The sequence below is a fragment of the Ornithodoros turicata genome, chromosome 1, assembly GCF_037126465.1.
Source record: "Ornithodoros turicata isolate Travis chromosome 1, ASM3712646v1, whole genome shotgun sequence".
Taxonomy (NCBI): Eukaryota; Metazoa; Arthropoda; class Arachnida; order Ixodida; family Argasidae; genus Ornithodoros; species Ornithodoros turicata.
Window position 1 is genome coordinate 542,309 of NC_088201.1, and position 24,245 is coordinate 566,553.

The 24,245-nt window shown below is 43.5% G+C and overlaps 1 protein-coding gene across 1 annotated transcript; it reads right to left on the bottom strand.

The window, feature by feature from the left end:
• Window positions 1–1,902: 1,902 nt before the first annotated feature.
• On the bottom strand, window positions 1,903–24,107 carry LOC135377212 (structural maintenance of chromosomes protein 3-like). Its single transcript, XM_064609506.1, has 28 exons — window positions 23,969–24,107; window positions 23,575–23,650; window positions 23,471–23,509; window positions 23,277–23,416; window positions 23,132–23,211; window positions 23,003–23,081; window positions 22,719–22,951; window positions 22,607–22,667; window positions 20,813–20,893; window positions 20,263–20,763; window positions 20,110–20,213; window positions 15,585–15,684; window positions 15,368–15,531; window positions 12,773–12,914; window positions 12,555–12,705; window positions 12,349–12,501; window positions 11,783–11,849; window positions 11,648–11,729; window positions 11,405–11,596; window positions 8,415–8,489; window positions 8,237–8,345; window positions 8,018–8,178; window positions 7,730–7,960; window positions 3,806–3,970; window positions 3,704–3,751; window positions 2,799–2,976; window positions 2,628–2,734; window positions 1,903–2,138 (listed from the first exon to the last, which is right to left on the bottom strand). The coding sequence occupies exons 1-28, from the start codon at window positions 23,981–23,983 to the stop codon at window positions 2,067–2,069; spliced, it is 3,606 nt and encodes a 1,201-aa protein (XP_064465576.1). The 5' UTR covers window positions 23,984–24,107; the 3' UTR covers window positions 1,903–2,066.
• Between the last annotated feature and the right edge of the window lie 138 nt (window positions 24,108–24,245).

The following is a 24,245-nucleotide window of genomic DNA, read 5'->3' on the forward strand; positions in this document are numbered from 1 at the left end:
TCGATCGTTACTTCATGCGGCGGACTGATGCAGGCGGAAGGAAAGAACCCCACTGTAGGAATAGGTGAGGCTTAGATCGTTACTTCATGCGGCAGACGGATCAAGGTGGAAGGAAACATGCCCGCTGTAGGAATAGGTGAGGCTTCGATCGTTACTTCATGCGGCGGACTGATGCAGGCGGAAGGAAAGAACCCCGCTGTAGGAATAGGTGAGGCTTCGATCGTTACTTCATGCGGCGGACTGATGCAGGCGGAAGGAAAGAACCCCACTGTAGGAATAGGTGAGGCTTCGATCGTTACTTCATGCGGCGGACTGATGCAGGCGGAAGGAAAGAACCCCGCTGTAGGAATAGGTGAGGCTTCGATCGTTACTTCATGCGGCGGACTGATGCAGGCGGAAGGAAAGAACCCCGCTGTAGGAATAGGTGAGGCTTCGATCGTTACTTCATGCGGCGGACTGATGCAGGCGGAAGGAAAGAACCCCGCTGTAGGAATAGGTGAGGCTTCGATCGTTACTTCATGCGGCGGACTGATGCAGGCGGAAGGAAAGAACCCCGCTGTAGGAATAGGTGAGGCTTCGATCGTTACTTCATGCGGCGGACTGATGCAGGCGGAAGGAAAGAACCCCGCTGTAGGAATAGGTGAGGCTTAGATCGTTACTTCATGCGGCAGACGGATCAAGGTGGAAGGAAACATGCCCGCTGTAGGAATAGGTGAGGCTTCGATCGTTACTTCATGCGGCGGACTGATGCAGGCGGAAGGAAAGAACCCCACTGTAGGAATAGGTGAGGCTTAGATCGTTACTTCATGCGGCAGACGGATCAAGGTGGAAGGAAACATGCCCGCTGTAGGAATAGGTGAGGCTTCGATCGTTACTTCATGCGGCGGACTGATGCAGGCGGAAGGAAAGAACCCCGCTGTAGGAATAGGTGAGGCTTCGATCGTTACTTCATGCGGCGGACTGATGCAGGCGGAAGGAAAGAACCCCACTGTAGGAATAGGTGAGGCTTAGATCGTTACTTCATGCGGCAGACGGATCAAGGTGGAAGGAAACATGCCCGCTGTAGGAATAGGTGAGGCTTCGATCGTTACTTCATGCGGCGGACTGATGCAGGCGGAAGGAAAGAACCCCGCTGTAGGAATAGGTGAGGCTTCGATCGTTACTTCATGCGGCGGACTGATGCAGGCGGAAGGAAAGAACCCCGCTGTAGGAATAGGTGAGGCTTCGATCGTTACTTCATGCGGCGGACTGATGCAGGCGGAAGGAAAGAACCCCGCTGTAGGAATAGGTGAGGTTTAGATCATTATTTCATGCGGCGGACTGATGCAGGTGGAAGGAAAGAAGTATGCGCGCTTTACGACAGCGATGTTCTAGTAAGTGGTGAACTGAATGACACTGAAATCGTCGAGTGTGCGAACGGTACTGATGTGCCGGGAGGAGCGTTCAAACACATTCAAGGAGCGCATTCAAGTGCTTGAAGATGCTTTCTTGTTCCCAGATGCGAATGCCAAGCAGATTGCTATTACGAAGTTATTTCCTCTCAGACGATGTTAAAAAATAAATGCCTTCAAAATTGCTTACGAGCACTATTACTGTAAGAACGCTTTTTTGTGTGTGTTCCGTAAGATAGTGCACTGTGGTAACATCGTGGCAATGTATATTTTCGCTGTTCGGTTAACTCGAAACCCCGCTTATCCGCGCTCTCGCCGGTTTTTAGGACTTGGAGTTATGGGGGGTTTACTGTTATTTGATTCATTCACCTCTAGTTTTGGCTCTTATTAACATATTTACAAGAGTGTGCCTTGGTTATGGTCGGTCACATACACAAACTGAACATTCCAAGGCCGATGTTTTGTGACACAATTTCCCAGTAATTTCCCGTAGCCACCTCTGGACACAAAGTAACGTACGAAAGACACTTTATTCACACTGCGCAGTGAATCATGATAGGATGTCCACAATTACAGGTATGGTATTGGGAGTACTTGAAATGCCTCCACAGAATAAAGAGAGAACTGTACAGAATGAGTCCACAGGGAGAAAGGAAACTTAATAACTTAGAACCTCTAGCCATGTGTCGTGTCGTCCTCAACAAAGTCCCGGGCTTCCTCTTGTGATACAGCTTCAATGTGGCTCACCTAGATAACAGAGCAAAAACAGAAATTCTCTTCAATGGTCTTTTCATATAAATAGTTTCCTCCTGTTGTTCAAGTGCACATTCATTTGGTTCCAGAAAGTATTAGACGCCAACAGTTGCGTCGTCCATGAGACAATTACTGGGTTGCTAATACAGTAGTACAATTAAGCTTATCCAGATGAGAATGCAAAATTTCATACAATCATCCCAATTGAAAAAATTTTATCTGCTGTCACACATCTGAAATCATGCCATCCATTTGATGGACATACGACAAAGAGAGTTGGATGTACATGGTCACTCACACAGCGCACTCTCTGCAAAATCCGTCCACGCAGCAAGATACTAAGTGACATTTGAAAGTTGTCCATTTCCACAAACATAATCGAATTTTTGAACATCTTGGAGAATGGTTCCCTTGATACCGATAGACAGTGTCTAGCCCAGTAAAATGTGAAATTATAGAATAGCAATATTCGACTCAACTGACCTTATTCCGGAATTTGACCCCGTAGAACTTGTCTGCTTTCTCAAGCAGCTCAGGCCGGAACGTTGTCGTTATGAACTGGGCATCATTGCACAGTTCGTGGATCATGTCTGCAATGGTCACCAAAGGAATAATATTGTAAACTCCACATCAATCTGCACCACAAGTCCTCACCCGCAACTGCTTTTCGATGTTGAGAGTCGAGGGCTTGGTCAATCTCATCAAAGAGATAGAAAGGTGCTGGGTCACACTTCTGAATGGCAAAGATCAGTGCCAGGGCCACAAGAGATTTCTGACCACCAGACAGCTGCTGCATCTCCTTCATTTCAGCAGACTTGCCCACAAATGAAACCTGCATCCACAAAAATTACTACTAACCTGCTGGCATACTTGAATTTGTGCTTTTAATTAATATTCTTGCTTCAGGTTGTAGTGCAGGTCATTTACCTCCACAACCAATTAAGAATAGATTCCTCCCTAGAGGTTGGTCATCTGTTTCTACGATGTCTCGAGTTTCAGCACCCAAAAATAAATCCACCCATTTAGTATTGTTTAAAACCTCGAGTTGGAACCAGTCATGAACGATGTACTCTAATGATGAGAAAACTGAGAGATCATTTTACATTCGTTGGAGATCATAGCAATGTGTATGCCATCGACAGCTGTCCTGTAGCCTAGAAAACATTTTCTCTTTCACCACTAACAATTGATTGTCCACAATGTGTAAAGCATCAAAGGTTTTCCAAATGCCTTTATGATTTATAGTCTATACAACATATTCATTTGTGCGTCATGTACATAATTGTTACAAGTTCCGAGCCTTTATTCTGTGATACCTAATAAAAATGACACTTTCCGTAAACTTTAGTGGAATCCGCCCTCAGAATCATCTTACAGAATTATGCGAGGATCTCAATGACATTTCAGCGGGTTAAACCCTATGGGTCACGACACCACTGATGATGCTAGGACGGCTGGAAAAACATGCCATCTTGGGAGCACTTTTTTTGCTCTTGCCCGCAGAATCTAGAGAGAGCTTTAGCTATGACCCACAAAAATAGATTTAAAGTACAACTCACCCGTATTCCGACACCTGTAAACTGGTCCACTGAAGGAGGCTGACCTTCCTGCAGCAGTAAGAGACATTTGATAATTTCAAAAAAATCAAATAATCAAGGTACCTGTGATCCAGATTCCTCGTTGTCAGTCTTCATAACCAGTGTAGCATGACCCTGTGGCACCAGCTTCTTAAAAACTTCACTAAAATACTTTGACACTTGCTTGAATGTCAGCTGGATCGCCTCATACTTTTGCATCTCCAATGCATTCATCAGCCGCTGAATCGACTGAAACAGTATTTTGGTTGAGATGCAGTACCAAAGCCAACATAAGTATACGGTGAATTCAAACAGTAAGTGTGGGTTCAATAATAAAAGGAAATACAGCGCATAAATACGGTGAAACTTGATTATGGCCAAGAAATGTGATACAAGGAAATACCGTATTTACTCGCATATAGACAGCACTTTTCCCCCGAAAAACATGGTGCTACCTAGGGGGTGCGTGCAATCTGCCGTTGAAGCATGAGGTCAGCTTGTCTTGCCTTGAAGTGACAATTCCCATCTTGCGTGCAGTTTGTTCTGTCTGGCTTAGCACAACACGTTTACTGTAAAGTTTCCAAGTGGGTGTTCGTTCATGTGGAGTGGAGCAACAACTGCGGTCTAACGCATGCCAGGATAATCCACTGTCATCGTCAGAAGGAAAACAAACTGTCTGTTTTGCGGCATCTTCGTTATTCCCACGCAGGCTGTTACATGCGTTCTGACTCAAGCAACTTCCTTAGGTTTTCACAATGCCAGCGTGAAATTTTACAAGCGCTGATACCACCTCATTTCATGATCTGCTTAACTCCGTTTTCTAGATGTTTTAGTGGCTTAGTGCATGTAGACACCTCCGTATACCGCAAACCTCGTGACACTGGATCAGTCCCAGACTTTATACGTACCACATATCAAAAGATATATTGTAAGCTGTAAGAAAACAGAACATAGGCTGACAAGTGACAGCCTCGCTAATACTTTGTTAAGGACACAATTTCTAGAATGTATCGCGATTGTGAAACGAACCCCGACAATACCATATTATCCCGTATGTTCGCAGTCTGTCAGAAGCTATACGGAGGATTCTAAAACCACTTGGCATTTGCACAGTATTTATACCTAGCCAAACGTTATATCATATACTATGCCATGCCGAGGACTCTGTGCTCAACATGAATCCGTAAATGATGAATGTGAAGAATGTGTGCTATCTAGGAGAAATGGGGAAAAAAAATATAGCAATCCGATTCAAGGAACACTGACAGCAGATAGCGAAGCCACCGACCAATAGCTGTTGCACAGAGCTAGTAGAAAATGAACTCAACAACCTTGGCACATGAGCAGAGATCCTTCAGTCACTGGCACATTCATGCTGAAGACAACTGTGTAATAGCCACAGGGGGCCGCGAATAACAAAGATATCGCAAAACCATCTGACGATGAAGCCTGCATGGCTTTAAACTAGGGGTGTGCGAATATTCGAATTCTCTAATCGAATCAAATATCAAACGCTCGAACTATTTGATTCGCGAATCGAATATTCAATATTCGATTTTTCGAATATTCGACTATTCCACGAATATGAACGACACAACCCGAAAGTGGGCTTCACCTGATGCTTCCGTGCATGAGGTGAAGCCTTCTTTACGAAATTGCCCTTGCTGCAGGACCAACACAGGCCAGACGGTGTTTAGTTTAAGATAACGTTATTCAAAGTTAGTTTTGTAGACACCGTCTGTGGAAGGGGTGGCGCCCCTCCCACATGCAGTTTAGCGGTACCGACGAGGGACTTTGATTTGATGTCTGCGAGGTTGCCTTTAAGAAGACAAATAATGACTTTGAATAATGACTACAGCCCACGAACAAGAAGGGTGTCCTTTACATCTAAAATTTCAGTAGTCCAACTTCCTAGGACGAGTGCAAAGAAACTAAGGGGCAAAGCTGAGGCCATTTCTTTTGTTTCACAAATGGCCTGTGGTTGTCTGAAACAATTACAGCCTCATCCGTATAACATGCTACTGCCCGACATAAAATTTTGAAATCAAGGTAACCACTCCAGTAAGTGTAGGCTCACCTGAAAAGCAGGAAGCACTCTCATGTAAAATTAAAGAGTAGAGGCTTTAAACAGAAGAATTGCGTGTCTCTCTTGTGACAGTTAATGCCAGAAAAATTACACTAAAGCCATGGGCTACACAATGGAAACTTTTAGTGCGAAAGTCACATATTGTAAATTTTGCACAAATATTCTATATTCGATTCGATATTCGATTCGACTTAAAATATTGGGATTCGCACTGTAAAGATTATGTTAAGCCAATCTCATTCATGTGTTCCCTCTTCTCTCCTGAGAAACACCATTTCCCTCTTAGCTGGCATGGTTGGTTGCACGTGTAGCTCTCCTCCTCAGTCACTACACTGCCTCATGTATATGCGGGGGGAGAAAGGACCAAAATTTGGGCATTCAACTACTATAAACGAGTAAATACGGTCATCATGATACAATGAAAGCAAACAACTCTCATCCATGTCACTCCTGTCCAAAGGTAAAAGGAACAAGCTTCTATTCTGTTCCTATCATTGGCCACATTAAAGGTGTTGTGACAGTTGGTTTCCAGCTTTCCCAGATAAATACCATCACCCAACATCATCCCATATTCAAGTTTTCAGGTCCATGACGTGAGAAGATACGGAGAAAAACGACATCGGTGACGTCACACAGGAGGGAAGACTCGCGTCTCCCAAGCCAAATGGGGAAGAGGGGTCCGTGAGGTCACAGCGTGGGTCGTCGTTTTGTGGCTGCGCCTATTTCCCCAACCAATCTAGCGACAAGAAAAATTCTTTTTTCCACAGTGTTCTCATAATGAGCACGATGCATATATATTATGCTTCAACACATCAGAGAAAGTGTCGCAACACCTTTAAGTGGTAGCCTCACAGTCAAAAGAGAAATCTTGGAAATTCAACCATTTTCCGAGCAGTCAATGGCTGGGAAAAAACAATGAAATGGGAAACAATTCATTTTCTCGAATAATGTGGGAACAATAAATATTTTATAAAATTACAGATTCTAAGCACTGTTGTGGCTCTGCATTACACACCATATTTGTGTTCTCCTCTCACAAAGAATGCAGTCTGTCACCTGCTATCATTTTATACCTGCTGAAACATCTACGTAGACTTTCTAGGGGATCTTTAGGATGCTGTTTTTAAGAGTCTCCCCCTTTGCCACCACTAAAGTGTGCATGGGAGCGACGTCCCCTCAGGCCAAGTATGCAGAATAAACTGGGGTTAACATTATCTTAAGCTACAGCTCAACTACAATTTGTCGGTGTTGGTCCTAAAATATTTAGGCAAAAAAAATTGGCAGTGATTGTTCATTTTCCATTCCTCTGACTAGAAGAGGTCTGCCTTTGCATCTTCGTTTTGTCAATTCAAAAGACTCTGCGGCACGCCCGCAAGTCGCGCAACAGAGCTGTAAAACGAGCTTCACCTAAAGCATGCATGTGTTAGGTAAAGTTGACTTGTGGACTAGATGATGGTGGTGCCTCTGTCAGTGTACACTGATGAAATGTCGCTGCGGAAAATACAAGCTGGTGTTGTCAGGCAGAGCTGGAAGCGCGGTGGGAAAGCATAGACAAATTTTTCTATCCTGCCAGAGCTTAATAAAGTTTATTTCAAAGCGAAATTCGTTTTTTCCGACTGCTCAATTGTTCGGACTTGAGCGCGATCCCCACAGAGTCCGAAACATCGGACGATGATTGCAATGATGAACGATGCTCGATTCACTAGAGGATAAAAGCGCTGTTCAGTTGTGTTGGCCTGTTGGCTGGCACTACAAGTATGATGGTGCTTGGAGCACCATCGCCAAGCTTACCATCGCTAGTGTGAGCAACACTGCAGAATGCATAGTAACAAGTAAAAGTGTTCCTTCTAAGCATCCTGAGACCTCCATATATTGACAATTTCATCAGTTTCACTGTTTGCATACACTGTTACACTACATACACTGTTTGCCTGGTCCAGCTCCTCTTTCCGTTTTACCAGCTTCTCCTTCTGTTCTGAGAAACTGATAAATTGGTCCAGAGCTTTCTTATTCACATGGCTGTACTTCTTCAATTCTTGGTTACTCTGCTCCAATTTCTTGAACAACTGTTTCAGACTCAAGTTCTGGTATTTCTCAAATGCATCAGCAGGAAGGGATCCCAGTTCTCGGATTTTGCGCATACACTCTTCTTTCTGAAAAGTACATTAGTGTCACGAGGTACATTAGTGTCAACAGGTATTCAGAGGCACCTTTTTCAAAAGCACAGACTGACGGCTGGTCATCTTCTCCAAATCCTTAGCATCGTCGTTGATTCGCTCCTGCCAGTCTCTCTCTTGGCTTTTCCAGTTTTCCAGTTGCGCTTCCACATCCTTCTGCTCTTTCGTGTTTGCTTCCACTTGTTTTTCTAGAGCTGCAAACAATTAAGTTTAAAAATTAGGAAATCCTCACACAAAAGGAAACTGGCGCACCTTTCAAATTAGTGGTTACATCTCCGATGCGTGCATTTATGCCCGACAGCTCCGCTTGGCTGTTCTCAAGCTTACGACGTCGATCTTCAACAGAAATTTCTTGAAGGGCCTGCAGAACTCAACTTTGAATACAATTGTCAACTGCCTGGATGAATAACTCGTTCTAAAGGCAACTTACAGCTTCCAGTTCTTCTTTTCGTCTGTACAGGTTGTTATTTAGCAGGTTCTCCAACTTGTTTTTCTCTGCTTCCAACTACGTGAAAGCATAAAACATGACAGTACAGTAAGACTTGGACGCAGACTGGTTTACCACACAAAAAGGCTGGGTTGGTAAGGGAACTGTGGCAGATTGCTACCAGAGAATTTCATCCTTTCAGGCCAAAGGAGATTAACCATTTCCTTACCAACACAAAAATGGCCACTTCTTGGGTGGTCACTCGAAAATATGTTGCTATACAGGAAAATGTAGCCAAATGAATGCTCTATCCAATCATGTAAGTGCAAGTTTCAGAAACAAAGCTATCCACTTATTTCCAAAATTAATTCTGGAACACAAAAAAATTTGCACAAACAGCAGAATTCTCGTAACGCATCTCTTGAACAGAAATATCGACCTACGAGTTCCAGCATATAGAAAATGTGGCTAATTTTGTCAGAAATAATATCTGCAAATATTAACACTGTGAACCAAGAAGTTGCGGAAAATAGTGTCAACACTCACGTTGTTCATGTAACAGAGCGACAGAGTTCATTGAAAGAGTAAAACAGAAATGAACATTATAATTTCTGCAGGAAACATTAGTTTCACGCTCAACTTTCCTGTTGTTGCACCACAATTTGCTATTTCACCGCTTTTCTATTCCTCCCAGTTAGTTTTGACACAGGAAGAACAGCAATAGTGCAAGTTATTGATATCCACACATTTGGGACAAAAATCTCATTAACTAACACCTTGAGAATCATTATTTGCATTCTAATACATGAAATCGAAGCCAAATATGCTTCAAATGCGAGCATTGCGCGAAAGAGGTGCGCAGAGGAACGAAATGCAGAGCCAGCTTCATAAATCACCACCACGAGGGAAAAAGTGTAAACGAAACTCATTCTGTAATGTTTAGAGTGTATCCACCAAATGCCACCACTTGTCCATATCTGCTTTGGAGGCAGAGTAGCACCGGTGATCAACACTCCATGGAACCTCAGGACCCACAAATTGACAGAGAAGTACCACACCCCAATCATATTATTAGATTGGTACTCAACTAAATTAACAAATAAGGAGCTAGGAGAACACATCTCGGCAGTGGAGGAATGGAGAAAAAAGTCACATTGGAAATAGTATACAGAAAGGAAAAGATGGCGATTCCAAACGTGAAAAAATTCTAGGTTAACTCATTTGAGAGTGGCCTCCTTTTTGATGTGAGAAGCAATATGCTGCAAACATGACAGCTAAGAAGCAAATACGAACCTATCGACAAAATTTATAAATTGTGTGGATGCATGGATGCATGTTGAACTTGAGCACACAGTGTTAGGAACTCTGAGGACATGCTCCTCGGAGGCAGCCCTCGCTTTTCGTGCGGCAAGAGGGGACAACCCTCAAGTTCTAACAACCAATCGGGAACAGACAACTTCAGCGGGTGCTCAAAAATGAGCAAGAAAACCCAGAACAGTGGCGTGCCTTAAACACAACGTTTCACAGTTTATCTGACATACCATTCCGTGGTCTTGACCACGTTGTCATAGCTGTACTCAGGGAACTGCCATCCGTTGTTACATCATACTAGCCCCCATTTATCGGGTGAGAGATCCCATTTCTGGCCACTCATTTTATCCTGCCGATATCAATACATCGTGTTGTATTTGCAACAAATACTGTTGTCGTCGTTAGCTAACAACGATAACGATATTTGTTGGACAGTCATCTCGCTACATCAGATATATAGCTGGCCTGATAGAAATGCCTTTCAAACACTTTAAAAGACCTTCTTGCGCCACAGAGCTATGTATTGACCGCTGTAAACAGGAACGACTTGGAGACGAGGTTCCCCATCAAAAGCACAGGAGGGCAAGAGTTGAGCTCAATGCACTGTCTGAGGAATTTGGGATTCGACAACTGTGACTCCCACGAAAGAGGAGGCTCATGGTACAATTTCCTTTCTTTTCTTTTGCAATGTTTACCAATATGCCAATTTTGCAAGTAGAATGAGCACTATCTTGGGTTTTAGTGTCAACACACTCATAGACTGGCTTTTACCTTGTGCGAGACAACAGTTCCATTCACATGGCCAACATCGTGAAAGAGTATCATACCGTGCCCAGACCCGAATAAATTAGAAAATGTTCCGAAGCTCAGTGGCTTTCCAACATGGAGGATTTGTGGGCCATTTTGTCTGCGGAGTGGAGCAGACTCAAAACGGCTATTATTGTAGCACCATCGTGCTGTTGTAGATGTGGGTAGAGGTCTAGATATTAGAAATAACTGTACCACTCTTTCGAAATCAACTTATTTTGAATACATGAATCCTCAGTTATCAGCTAATCGAGGGTTCAGGTCCTATTTTTTCTTTGTCCAAATTAAATAACCCAACTCGCCACCACTTGCAAAGATGTGCCTGAATGACGTTGGACAATGATGCGCAGTTCCCTGATTACCGATACAAGCACATGATCAAGGACACTTCTGAGCACTCCCTTCAGCGGGATCATCTCAATCTCATTTCCAGCTGTCTATCAGGACACGCTGTTTAAAACAAGTGTGCGCGCAACTGTATGAGGAGCAGAGGACAAGTATCAAAGCAGAAGCCACAATTTAATCAACTAAAGAACCTCCTGAAACAACAAAGAACACTGACAGTACAACCCATTATCTCTCTTCCTTCAAGCATCCGTCAAGCAATCATGTACCTCACACTGCCACTGTTTGCATTGGGGTACACGACAGCCATTCCCATGGCTGGCAGTTTAACCACGTCCTTGCAACTGATACTATCGTCAGACGACATATGTGACGAGCACTTACAGTTTTGGCCCCGTTTCAACACTTCCGGTGGTTGTTCTTATGGCGCAAATCAACTCCCAAAAGCAAACTGCCATACTGTGCCATACTACATTCTTGCGCAAGTACTATGCCTTTCATTGGCCCATGGAATAACTGGGTGTACTCACGCGCATCCGCTCACTAAACGCTTCCTTGTTCTCCTGCGTGAGTCGGCGGATATCATCGTTGAGGCGATCCACTTCTTGCTGGTCTGCCACTGAAAGCTGCGTCAACAGGTCTTGTTGCAACTCGCTACGCAAAGACTGTTCCGTTGACTCCATTGACTTGAGGCTCGAATCGAGGCTTCCCAGGCTGCGTTCCTGAAAACATTTTCTATTCACTTTCATTCTACACTTTACCTATGCTAATACCTTGGGCTGCTTGGAGCGATCCAGCGCTGTCAACTCCTCTTTCATGAGACGGATGTCAGCTTTGAGTTTGTCGAAGACGTCCCTAAAACGGAACGAGTGAGGACGAGCGCTCGCTACCAAGTCACCGGAACCTACTTGTTTTTGCTGTTCTTGGTTTCTGCTTTCTGCATGTCGCTTACTACTTGGTTGATCTGGCTCTCTGTATGTGCACGCGAGTCAAAGATAGCTCGTAGCTAACTTGTGTTTCAACAACCCCATCAAAAAAACCTGTCTCAAAACTCGATACATATGTCAAGAACATAGTAGGAGGAGGTAAGTCTGAGGAAGGGAAACAGAAAGACAAACAGGTCAAGGATATGCTTCTATCACAAGGATTGGAGGACAGATGGTCCCATCTCATAGTGGCAACCACGATGTAAGATAGTACGTCTTTCCATGACAGAGACAACTTTAAAAGGCTAGCAACCAAAGTCAGAGGCTGACACTAGAAGTAATCATGACAGAGATCCGATGCTGTTAACTTGGAGCCAACTTCCCGGCAGTTCCACCAGTAAGGACATGCTAAAATTTCTGACTAACTGTGAACCTCTTCTTCCCAGTTGTCTAGCCATGTTACAGATCCTTCCTCTGCATGGAATCATTTATTCTTTCGACTGTCCCATCGCAATCTTTGGAGAAGGTTAATCCTTGGGCAAAAAGGATATCTGTGAGTTTCTGCTTGTGCTCTGCAAGCTGCTTTTCAACTTGGCTGATCTCTTTCATGAGTTGCATGTGTGCCTTGTGCAGGTCGAGACGGGAGCGTCGAGTGTCAAAGTAGCCACCCGTTAATGCCCCTTTGTGTGACACTTGGTCACCTAACCAAGAAAACAGTGGCAGTACAAAAAAAGAAACGCAACAACACACTCACCATCTAACGTTATGCAGTCCAGGTTAGATGTACGCGCTATCTGCGTTGCCACTTCCAAGTTTCGACAGATAAGTGTTTTGCCATAGATGTATTTCATAGCTGCCTCAAACTTTGGTTCAAAGTTGAGCTTACTGATCATAGGGATGGCATCCTGTAAAACACACTCGCAACTTGTGCCCCCTAAAAGGTTACAATCAAGCACCACAAATGTGACTTACATTGCTGTTGGGATATTCCATGTCCTTGTAGACAAGCCGGTTGAGTGGCATGAACGTCACTTCACCAGGAAGTTGTTGCCGATTCATCTCTTGAAGAATCTTGGTGCCAATACGGTCGCTCTCCACAATATGGTAAAACAACCTTCAACAAAATGGATTCCCTGAGGGAGGGGCATTACGACAACAAGTGCACAAACTACTACGAGGGTTCCTCAATGCGTCTGCCGGGACCTTCAATCGTCCAGACACGTTTAGTGATGAGCACATCTCATCTCTTCTTGCACTCACAAACTGCACGGTTTCACTATCATTCCTAACATAGTTTGGAAGTCAACGATGTTGTACGGCTGTGCTCGTCATGCGGGATTCTTTCCACTTCTTTCATTTCATTTGACGGAAAATGCGTGCGAGTTAGAGCAAAATCACTCCATGTGGCTTGTTAGTGCAGTTTCAAAGGATTTTGCAAGGTCATTGTCATCCTAGCTAGCACTTTTTAACATACTGTGGCACCACACGGGAGAAACTATGTCAAAATATTGTCACTTCCCGCTCCTCGATTATCGCCGTCACCACGACTCAGTGACCACCGCAAATTGAAACATGCAGTGGCACAGCAGTCTTCAGTGTCCAGCCAACAAAATTTCAATATATAACCAGAATTTTACCCAACTGTAGCTTTGACTGTGCTGATGATGCATGAAGTGTACTGCAGTTTCACGTTTGGCTGGGGCAGATTTTAAAATGGTGGCTGCACACATTGCTTTGCAGCTCTTCTATTACGTATACATGTTTGTCTCTGTTACCGTAATGTACAAATTTGAGCGCGCAACAGCTTCGTAATAAGCTGCTACGAAATTTTTAAGAAAAAGGAATATTCCAACTTTCACGAATATTCAAAACCTTCGAATATCAAATTTTGGATTTGTATTCGAAATTTGGAATATTTGCGCACACATAGCTTCTGTTTGCTCAACACCATACCACTGGAGGACAGTCTCAAACAGGTTGTGGCTTTAGAAAGGGACTCATTCTGAAACGAGAGCAAAAGAAATGTCATCACAGAGCATGACGAATGACTGTGAAGTAAGTCTCCTATGGGACAGTTATATGCTTTTTCAAGCATAGGGTATGTTGTGCCACTCAGTGGCTGTCGTGAGCACCACCAGCAATTATCCATTCAAAATATGCCCATGGCCTCATGTATCTCAGGAAGTGGTTCTTTAGTGCTTGGTTTCCCAAGATTGCGTCGTTGGCCACAGAAGGAAAAGCGAACACAGTATTAGGACAATGTTAGCATGGCACTTTAGTGGGGGCGACAGACGATCTATTCAGTGAGCACAAACGGAAGCACAGAGCTTGCAAAGAGCCAGCTTTTTGTGCAACATAGACGCAGTGTGTGCGTGTCGCTCACAGTGCTGCTGTGACTTTCACTAGAATAGGACTTTTAAAATGACACAAACGTATTCTCAAATCTTTTTACCAAGCTGCAACGTATGGCCCAAGTATGCTACAAAAATTGTCTACATACACGGGTGTGAGCTCTAGCAATATAAAGAAAGATTTCTCTGTGCAGCTGATGCTCCACACAACGACAAACTTGGAAAAACACTTTAAACTCTTTAGTTTCCTAATCTGGGGAAGCTTTTCTGCAGTCCCATGTTGACATATTGAAACCTGGGAAGCATAATGGGACTCAGTTAATCAGTGAGACGCAGGACTGCCTGGCAATCAGTGGTCCTCCTGTTCCCGTTATTCCTGTTAGTAAACTATGTTGGGAAGCAAGTGTGGCTATGAATGGGAAAACCTCAGTCAGCTTTGCCTCCATGGAAGAACATCCTTTCAAAGAGACTTATGGGGAATCAAGTACAGTTTTCAGAAGCCCATGGGCTGGGACTTTTATTTCACTCAATTGGAGCAAAGCTCTAGCTTAAACGACAACCAAGATTCCTGCGCCCCAAACAGGAAATTACTTTACTTTTCTTGTAGTTTGAGACAAAGTTGCGTCTTTTCACGTAAGAAATTTATAATGTTATCACAGCCACGCATAATTCAACACGCTAAGTACACAGCACCCCTTAATTCTCTTACGCTGATGACATTTTTCAAAGTATCCCAGGGTACGTTTTATGTCATTTTTCCGCAGAATTAGAGCAGTTAAGCGCTCAACGTCTGCCCATTTTTGCATTGAAAATACGCCGACGCTATGCAACTCCAGCAGAACCTGGACCGGAAGCTTAAATCCATGTGACATTGCAACTTCCCTTATGTCATTTTGACAGGAAATTGCAAACTTTGTGGAACCGAACTGCACGCGCAGCGACGCTCTTGACCTGTGCCACCTTCAACAAATAGTTTCATTCTATGCTAATTACTGTGCACGGTAGACCCAGTAGAAATGATTTCCTGCACCTGACTACATGCTCAATAAAAGTAGAGTCTGGGTTGGCTTCATTCGACAACTCGCTTGATTGGAAATTTTTCGGACGTCCATGAGACTTTGAATTAACGAGCTTGAATGGCCTTGAAATTTACAATAATTTGTGAAAATTGAGGCATCGTGAACAATAGCAGGTGTGGAAAGAAAGAGGAGCTCACTTGTTCCCAGAGGTAACTTCCACCGCTGTGTAGATGGTCTTTTCGCAGTCAAAGTTCTCAATTAGCATCCCATAATAGCTGTTGGCAACATTCTCATAGCTGCCACCCTTCTCACGAAATGTCTGAAGCACTTTGCGAACACTATCGCGTCCATTCAGTGTTGCCTGGAATCCAATCCAATCAACCAAAAAGCTCTTGTGCTTCTCATGACACCTACTTTTCCTGTCATTGAGCGCAGGCCTTGGTCTTTCTTTGAGAGCTCTTCCTTCAAGGTTGCCAGATTCTGTTGGAAAGAGTTTTCGTGTCTCCATAGTTCACTGCAAGAAATCAATAAAACCTCTTATTCAGTGGAGCTGCCAAAATATCAAAATTTTCTAATGTCAATCGTATATGAATACATCCGCAAAATTGTCTTTCAAGTAGCATACTCAATTTTCAACTTCACATCGTATGATTGTAATACGTAGTATTAACTTGTAACAATTAGGCCCAGGAAATTAACGTGGTCACAGGCATGCGCTGCTAAAATTGGCTTAGCCTCCTTACCGTATGGCCCCCTCTTTGCTTTGGCCATGCATACATTCCCAACAGTGGGCAGCACAATTCTAATGGCGACGTTTTCTCCGCCTTCTTCCATCAGATTAGACGTTAGCCTTACAAGATCAGTATCAAGATGCTCAACCCTTCTTTGAACATCATGCTTATGTTCAACCGGATATGATAACATCTCAAAGGAATTCTTGTTGAGCTACTGTGAAATACTCTTTCACTACTTTTTCCTTTACGTTACCTTCTCGGAATCCTTGTGACAGGCAGCAATATGCAAAACTGGAAACAAGCCTTTAATCTCAAATTACCATCCCATATCACTCCTTTGTACATGTTGTCATGTCTTGGAACATGTTATAGCTTGCGAAATAATCAACTACTTGGGATGAGAACAGATACTCGTTGGCTATCAACACGGTTTTAGAAAAACTTATCTCTTATCTACTGTAGCTATTTTTCTCCATCTGTCCAAGGCCAAGTGTCGCATCATCTACATTAGCATTGCCCCTGGTCTTCTGTGTTGGATAGAGGCATATCTGATAAATAGGAAATTACTGCTTGTCATTGCAATGTTTAATCTGGTGCCATTACTGTTTCTCTCAACTTAAAGGAGTACAGAGGGCCATCCAAAAAAATTTCATATCAAAGTGTGTGCGTCATTTTACCGAATAGCGCAAAAGATTTTCGTGTGTGCAATTTGTTTTCCAGAAAAAGCTCACGTAAACGTGGCTCTGCGCTTTCACCCTTTCAACTCGCCACTCCAGCTATAACGAGGATGAGGAGGTATAATGCCACGTCACCAATGACCGTTACCGGGAGAACTCGTTCTGGCCTCGTCCCACCAGTTCTGTCAGTTCTCCCGAAGAATTGGGGATAGAAGGAGCTGACGAATAATGACTGAGCCAAGAGCAATGCTTTTTCAGAATCCCGAAAAGCCAAGCAGCAGAAGATAGTGAGCGTGATCCTTGTAGCATCAACCTCGCGTGGGACCTCTCCACTGCTGTTGCGCACGGCCATTTTTTGCAGCATACTTTAAATTCAATTTCTGTGATAAATGACTCTGTGGTGTCTATTACTTGGCATGGTGTATCTTACTGGCCTACTTAATGGTTTTATACCAAGAAAACAGAGCATTAAAATTACTTTAATAGCTCTATTTCAGACGACTATGTGTTAAATGAAGCACTTTGTAAACTCTCGCACCAATGTCGGCAACAGATGTCTACAAAGCGCAACCAAAGTAATGAGCAATCACCATCATACAGTCAGTGACAATTTTTTTCAGACAGGCTCCATGCTTCGGACTTGTTCGCGGAACGGTGCGGGTCCCATAGAGTTGAGGTAACACAACTTGCAAAATTTCGGACGTCATGCAGCCCCGTCACTCAATATTTTGGACTCTGTTTGCCAACCAGCAAATTTTTGTCTCGAGGTGACGGAAAATATTGGTATAATCCGAAATTCATATCAAAAGAAATCAACCAACTAAAATATTGAGAAAAAAGGCAACGATTGTTCATTTTCCATTCCTCTGTCGTAACGTTTTTGCGGCTTCGTTTTTGGCCAACGGCTTCATTCAAAACGTGCTGTCTGTCAGTGAGTCGCGCAACAGTGCTGTAAAGCAAGCTTCACCTAAAGCCCGCATGTGTTAGGTGCAGCCGACTTGCGGGCTTGACAACGGTGGTGCCTCTGTCAGTGAACAATGACAAAATGTTGCTTCTGGAAATACAAGCTGATGTTATCAGGCAGAGCTGGGAGAGTGTTAGGAAAACACGGACAATTTTTTCCTGCATACTAGTGCTTAGTTTCGAAGCAAAATTGGGTTTTTCGGACTGCTCGATTATTCTGACTTTTGCGCGATTCCTACAGAGTCGGAAAAATGAGACGGCGACTGTATTTGTCTTCCGTGATGTAATTAACTGTTGACACCTATAGTATGCCTCAGTTGTTCACAAAGTTAACATTTCATAACGAGTAATTAATCAACTAGATTTACCATCGAGTCCTCTCTGGGCTAAACCACGTATCAGAATCTTTCTATGAGCTACTCATGAGCCATTTTAAGCACCCAAAGGTTGCGTTCTTTGGGTATAATGTGCTCATGTTCGGAAGTACATTTCCTCGCGCCAATATATCTAAATCATATAGCTAAGTGTACAGTTCCTTGTACTCTCCTTGTACCGTGGATAAAACACTGCAGAAGTAGTAATTTGCGCTCTTTTCTTCGCGAATTTAAAGTTGCGCGAAATATTCCAACCAATGACAGAAAAATATGCGAACGAGATGTGTAAGAAATTTTACCCAGGACACTGAGGCAACTTATGTACCAGGTTTCTTAGGCGCTGCATTGAATGCCAATCGTACCCGCTCGATGCGGTGATAGGAATGACGGGAGACAGGGCGGCAATGAGTCAGGACCCAGTCAGAAGGGCTGACAATTGCAATGGGACATTACCCAGTTGTGATGCCTTTTGTTAATGTCTTCCTGGATTTTAAAGGTGGAGGGCCCCTAAGACGCCTGGTGGAGGGTCAACGCACAATATTATACCGCAAATTCAAGGTTCTGCGAACATTTGCATGACCCTGGCTCCTCCACTTAAGCTGATATGCTTTTCCACTACGGCTCCACACTTGATATCTTCATTGGTCGGGCTTCATGGGTGCTGGGCACTTTGAGTCAAATATCAACACAGTTCCCTGTGAAGCCCCTCTTTGCCCGACCGTGACACTGTCACACTGTGGCAAGCTGTTCCACCACAGCTCATATACTAGGTGATGATGAAAATGCCGCAATATACAAGGTGTCCCAGAAAACGTGTCGTGCAATTCTAACAAAAAAAAAACACCTTGAATCATGCGGCATTTCTTCTTACTAGGTTTTTGCCACCTCCTGATGTGAATGCCATGTCATGTGTGTGTCTGTACGGAAATATTGGCTAACTGAACTTGGATATTTGCCAATTAAACATCACTTTTTTTACCCCACCATTATGAAGAGCATGCCGAATTCACTCAAATTCATGATAACTGACAGTGATATTCAGGAGCTATCCCATCAGAAAAAATAGCCCAACATGGTGCTTTTTGGTGCACCAGACCATAGCGCGCGATGACTTTTTGAGTGCAATCTCTCTCAGTCCGACGAAAGAAGGTTCCAAACCCAGTCCACAAAGTGATAGTTCCTGAAATCCCAGCGAAAGTCAGACGGAATAAGTCATGCCTGTATTGTCTGTCGGACTGACAACAATTGTGGTGAAAAATTAGTCTATCCTCTGGGAGCCCCGTAAGCATGATGTTCAGCTTTTCCCCCCGATGGAATAGCTCCTGAATATCCCTGTCAATTATCATTAATATGAGTAAATTAGACACGCTCTTTACATTGGTGGGGTAAAAAAATGACCTTTACTTGGCAAATTTCAGACATCAGGAGGTGGCAAAAACAAAGTGATTTTAGGTGGTGCAGTTTTTTTCGATGACACATTTTCTGGGTCACCTCGTACGTATATTGAGCCACCAGAAAGGAATGTCTATCCCGGTAGAGACTCTGCGGATCAAGATTCTGGTGGAGTAATTGAGCTTGCGGTGCAGAATGAGTTGCATTAGCAGTACAAGGTGTGTCTACAGCAAAGAGGTACCCGGCACGTGAGAGTACCTCATCCCAACATGAGAAAGACCAAGCAGATACAGGTTTTGTGACTGTCAGGTAGGCCTTTGCTGGTGGTCATTTTAAAGCTGTTCAAAGCATGGCATACATAGTCACAAAGTGCGATGATGGCCTCGTAAATATGGACAACTCCAATTATGGAACATTTTTGTGAGGACCCAGCTTTTCAATTCCCCGAGGACACACACAGGGCACCAACATTTTGCTAAGCTTAAAATGATGCGCAACCAAGTACATCTGCAAGCAGGCACTAAGTTTTTGTTATATCCTTAGTATTCCATACTAATATGGACGGTCTTAGTTTTTTACCAATGCAAGATGATTCAAAAGGCTAAGCATGTGCTTTCCACCCGCGATGGTGTTCTAAAGCATGCAGGAATTAGGTGAAGCCTAATGTCTCCTCCATGTGTTTCTTTTCTTAAACCAGTACAGCGAGATAAGGTAAGATAGGCGTAGCACGCAAATTGCACGATCTAACACGATCAATTCCAAACGTTCAAAGATGAATGTTTCGTTTCAAAGGACTCACTTGCGTTCAGTCTGCAAGGTATCCTTGCGCTTTTTCATCTCGTAGAAGCTCTTGTTCTGCCCATCAATACTAGCACGATGGTTCTCCAGTTCCCTTGTCAATTCCTAGAGAAATTCAATTGAAGCAATTATTGCCCTAGAAGTATGTACTTACCTCAATTTTTTTCTCCAGCATCAACTTCTTCTCTGCGTCCCTCTGAGTGTCTTCTTGCAGTTTGTCAATCTGGTCCCGTTTGTCTCTTATGGCTTTTTGGAGAGATTTCAATTCCTTTTGAATCCATTTATCCCGTTCTGCTTTGGATGTGAATTGACTGCCACGTCCTTGCTTTGCATACAGCTCTGTCCTCTTCTGTTCTTTTAGACTCAGCTCTCGGGTGCATTCTTCTTCTCGTCTCTTTTGCGCTTCATATTGAGGTCGAATATTATCCAAGAGTGCAGTCTTCTGCGCAATTGTGTCTTTGAGGCGCGTTAATTCCCTCTCGGCCCTTTTGCGTGACGAGTCATCACCTTCCACCTCATCCTTGAGATCCTTGATAGTCAGCTCAAGCCGAGTCTTCTCCTTCAAGATAGAGGACTGTTCCTGCGATAATGCCTCTTTTTCCTCTCGTTGCGATTGTGCTCGGGACTTGACCTCTCGCAGTTCCTTGCTCAGTTTCTACAGAAAATTTTTCACTTTTTGCCCAAATGACACAATCAACACTCACCTTGATTTTCTCGGCCGCATTTTGCAAGTTCTCTCGCAGTTTTTCCGTCACAGAACTGCTACTCTCTCTTCGAGTCTCCAGCTGGGGATAAAATTCCACTCACAGGTTACAACTGCGCATCATTCAAATGTTGTCACTCATCAACATAACTCAACATATTGGCTCATCCGCATTTCTTATTTGTGCCTAAATATTCTGCGCACATTGCAGTGCTAAAGAAATGAACACAAACCCCCCCCCCAGTCGGTTGTTAGTTTTGCAACGTCTATCATTAGTGCCTCCGCATTCATCCGCCATGTTGGTGTACCCTCAAGATACACACACAAAAAAAGACTCAGTTACTTGATGCATAATGTAAAACCCAGAGACCACGAAAGGACAGACACAAGTGAAAATTTTACTTGACATACAAGAATTCTATATATTGAGACTTGGTGTTTGTGTCTGTCCTTTCGTGGGGTTTTACGTTATGCATCATCTTCACCAGCTTCCTAGCCGTTTTTTCAGTTACTTGGTCATGTGCGGGTACCCTCACCTCTACTTCTTCGTTAACTTCTCGAGTGACCAAATGCAATCATTTTTAGGCCAACTCATGTCATCCATTCCAATGATTCCTAACGAGCTTGGAGAGCAAACTATCCCAGTTTCGAGTGCGTGCCAAAATAGACGTAACACCTCATAAATTGTGGAGTTATTTATCGAGCACTCCTTCGATAGCATCACGTATGGGTGCCTAAGTACGGGCACTTCCAATGCAGCAGCATAAAGAGAGGGAGCCAAAATTCCCACTCATGTTAGTCGCCGACAAGAACAAAAAAAATGCCTCGGAAATAGAAATTTGTTAAAGGGAGCCCGCATCGTATCGCAGCGTTGAGTGTCAGTTGAGTTTACCAAAAATTACTGTACAAAGGCCGCTTGGATCCTCCTTCAACTGCAAGATTTCAAAGTATGTGCAACTACTTCTTCGCGTATCTCAGTAATAAAAGAATTTGTATGTTGGAAAGAAAATTGTTAATTCTTGGACCTTTAGGTGGTAACGTACAACTATGTCAGTTAGCGCATGATCAGTGTGGACAGTTTGTTTCTGCATTTGTGGTGTTGCCAGCATCGCATATAAAGACACCCTGGGAACGGATGGTCTTTTTATACATAGTATTGTTTCTGGGAGAAAGCATGTATAGCTCTTAATCGTACTTGTGGGATAAATTTATTTTGGACCAAGAAACCCATCAGCTTTTTTTTACCAGTACATTAGAAAATTGCTGGATTGTGTGAGCGCATTTTATCGACCATCCCAACGTGGTGAATACATGTGAGGCCACACAACATTCCTCCACACCTCCAGGAAACATTCAAATTGTGATTCTTGTCTACGCCCTTTGTTGTTGTTGCCGCTTTTTCCGCCTGCAGTCAACAACTCATCCAGAATAAATTGCTCTTGCAGCATTGGCTCAACAGTAATGGTCACAAGTGGGCTTTTATCGCGCGTTAATCTCCTAGAGGAACAGCATTCCCAAATTTTCACAATCATCTAAAGGACTCTCCCAGGGCCTCAAAATGAGAAAAAAAAAGACGAGTCAACGTTGAAAGGTTAGGTCCTACAGTAGGAACTGGAATCCATATCTTCTGCTAACCCACCGCGACTTCCAAGGGCGCATCATGTGAAGGGACAAACCAACCACTCTCCCGACGGGATCATCATTAATTTCTTTTCTATGTGTTCCAGCCTCAGAAAATCAATTGCATCATGTTCAAAACAAGAGAGGTCAACATATTGCGACCAAAATATGTTACCTCATCAAGTTTCTTCTTTGTGTCTTTTAGTTCGTGGTCATAGATGGTGTATTCCAGGGACCTGAAAGATTTCAAAGAATGAGGCACTAACTTAGCTTAACTTGGCTCTTACCGTCGCATCTTGTCCCATTTCTGGTATTCCTTGAGCTCTTCCTTTTCTTCTTCAAGAGTCTGCAACCGTTCCTCGATGTATTTCAGCAGATCCTCAATCTTGTCCCTCTTGCCTTCAGTGTCCTTGAGGATGAGCTTACTCTCCTCTCGTCTCTCATCATACACCCTTGTACCAGCAACCTCCCGAAGAAGCTTCAGTCGTTGAGAGTCAGGTGCTGTTGCCATTTGATTAATCTGTTCAATGAGCCATTAGCTTTTATCCATTCTTAGTGTACCTTAGTGTACCTTTCCTTGTTTGACAATGTAGTAAGGATTACTCCTGGAGAACCCGGCACTCTCCAACAGGTTCATAACATCCGTCCTCCTGAAAATCAAAGCTTGAAACTCGCAAACGTTTGCCAAGGAAAGACTTACGTCACCATCTTCTTGTTGAGAAAATACTGGTCTTTCTTGGATCCAATGACCCGGCGAAGCGACACTTCTTCTTTGTCGATCTAATAGAACATTCATTCATTCATTCATCCATCCATCCCGTTAAAGCCCAAAAGTGGCATCTTACAGGCAAGCGGTTGTCCAAGTTGTCAAAGATTATCTCAACGTAAGCATTCAGGACCCTGGGTCCTGTCCCCTCGTGAAGAAGGGCTTGGCGTTGTTCCGGCCGCAAGTGGGAGAACTCATCGCTTAGCACAAATTGGATAGCTGAAGGATAAAAAAATAGCTAAATATAGCAAACTTTCACTTCCTTCCACTTACCGTAGAAGAAGTTGCTCTTCCCAGATCCATTGCGGCCGACTGAAAGCGTTTAATATGACAACATTTGAGCTATCCATGATAGCGAAACCCCCGAGCTCGCTTACCAATGACGTTATGCCGTGGGCTAAATGGCTCCACGCAAGTCTGTTCTTTGTAACTGCGGAAGCCTTGAATGATCAACTGGAAGCAGACGACTATTCAGCAAATACCACACAATGTTCATTAACGCCAATTAAATGAATACTTTCAAACCGCATAACTCATTGCGAGTTCATGACGCCAACACTTTTCTTGGAGGCCGATCCCATATATACAACCCAGAAACACAATTTCCACAGATGTTAGTCTTTCGCAGAATACTTTCACTCATTTCGTACATACTGCGTTACTAACATCGGAACATTTTAGGCCTACTTTCAAAACATCATCAACAGTGAATGATGCGGCAACGTCCTACGGGACTTGACCAAATGTGTGCTTCGCGTAAATGATACAAACCTGTTTGATATGCATTTCGGATCATATATGCCACAAAAATGTGACACGGATCACGCGTAAAATTGCCACTTTTCCAATTTAGTTGCGTAAACAGTCCCGCCAAATGCCAAGCTGTTCAAAATGGCGGGAAGAGTCCCTCTGGTGTTGAATCTATGTCCCAAAAAATAATTCATTTATTACGCAGTTGCGAATATTTTCTGTTAATATATAATAAAGATTATACACGTCCTGTCAATATATCCGCGGAAATGACAAGCTACGCGCTTGCGTGGCTCTT

Coding starts and splice junctions, on each gene's coding strand:
- LOC135377212 (XM_064609506.1), bottom strand. Junction 8,490..11,404: donor CGTTTAGTGAGCGGATGCGC/GTGAGTACACCC, acceptor GCTTTCACGTAG/TTGGAAGCAGAGAAAAACAA. Junction 3,752..3,805: donor ACGAGGAATCTGGATCACAG/GTACCTTGATTA, acceptor TTACTGCTGCAG/GAAGGTCAGCCTCCTTCAGT.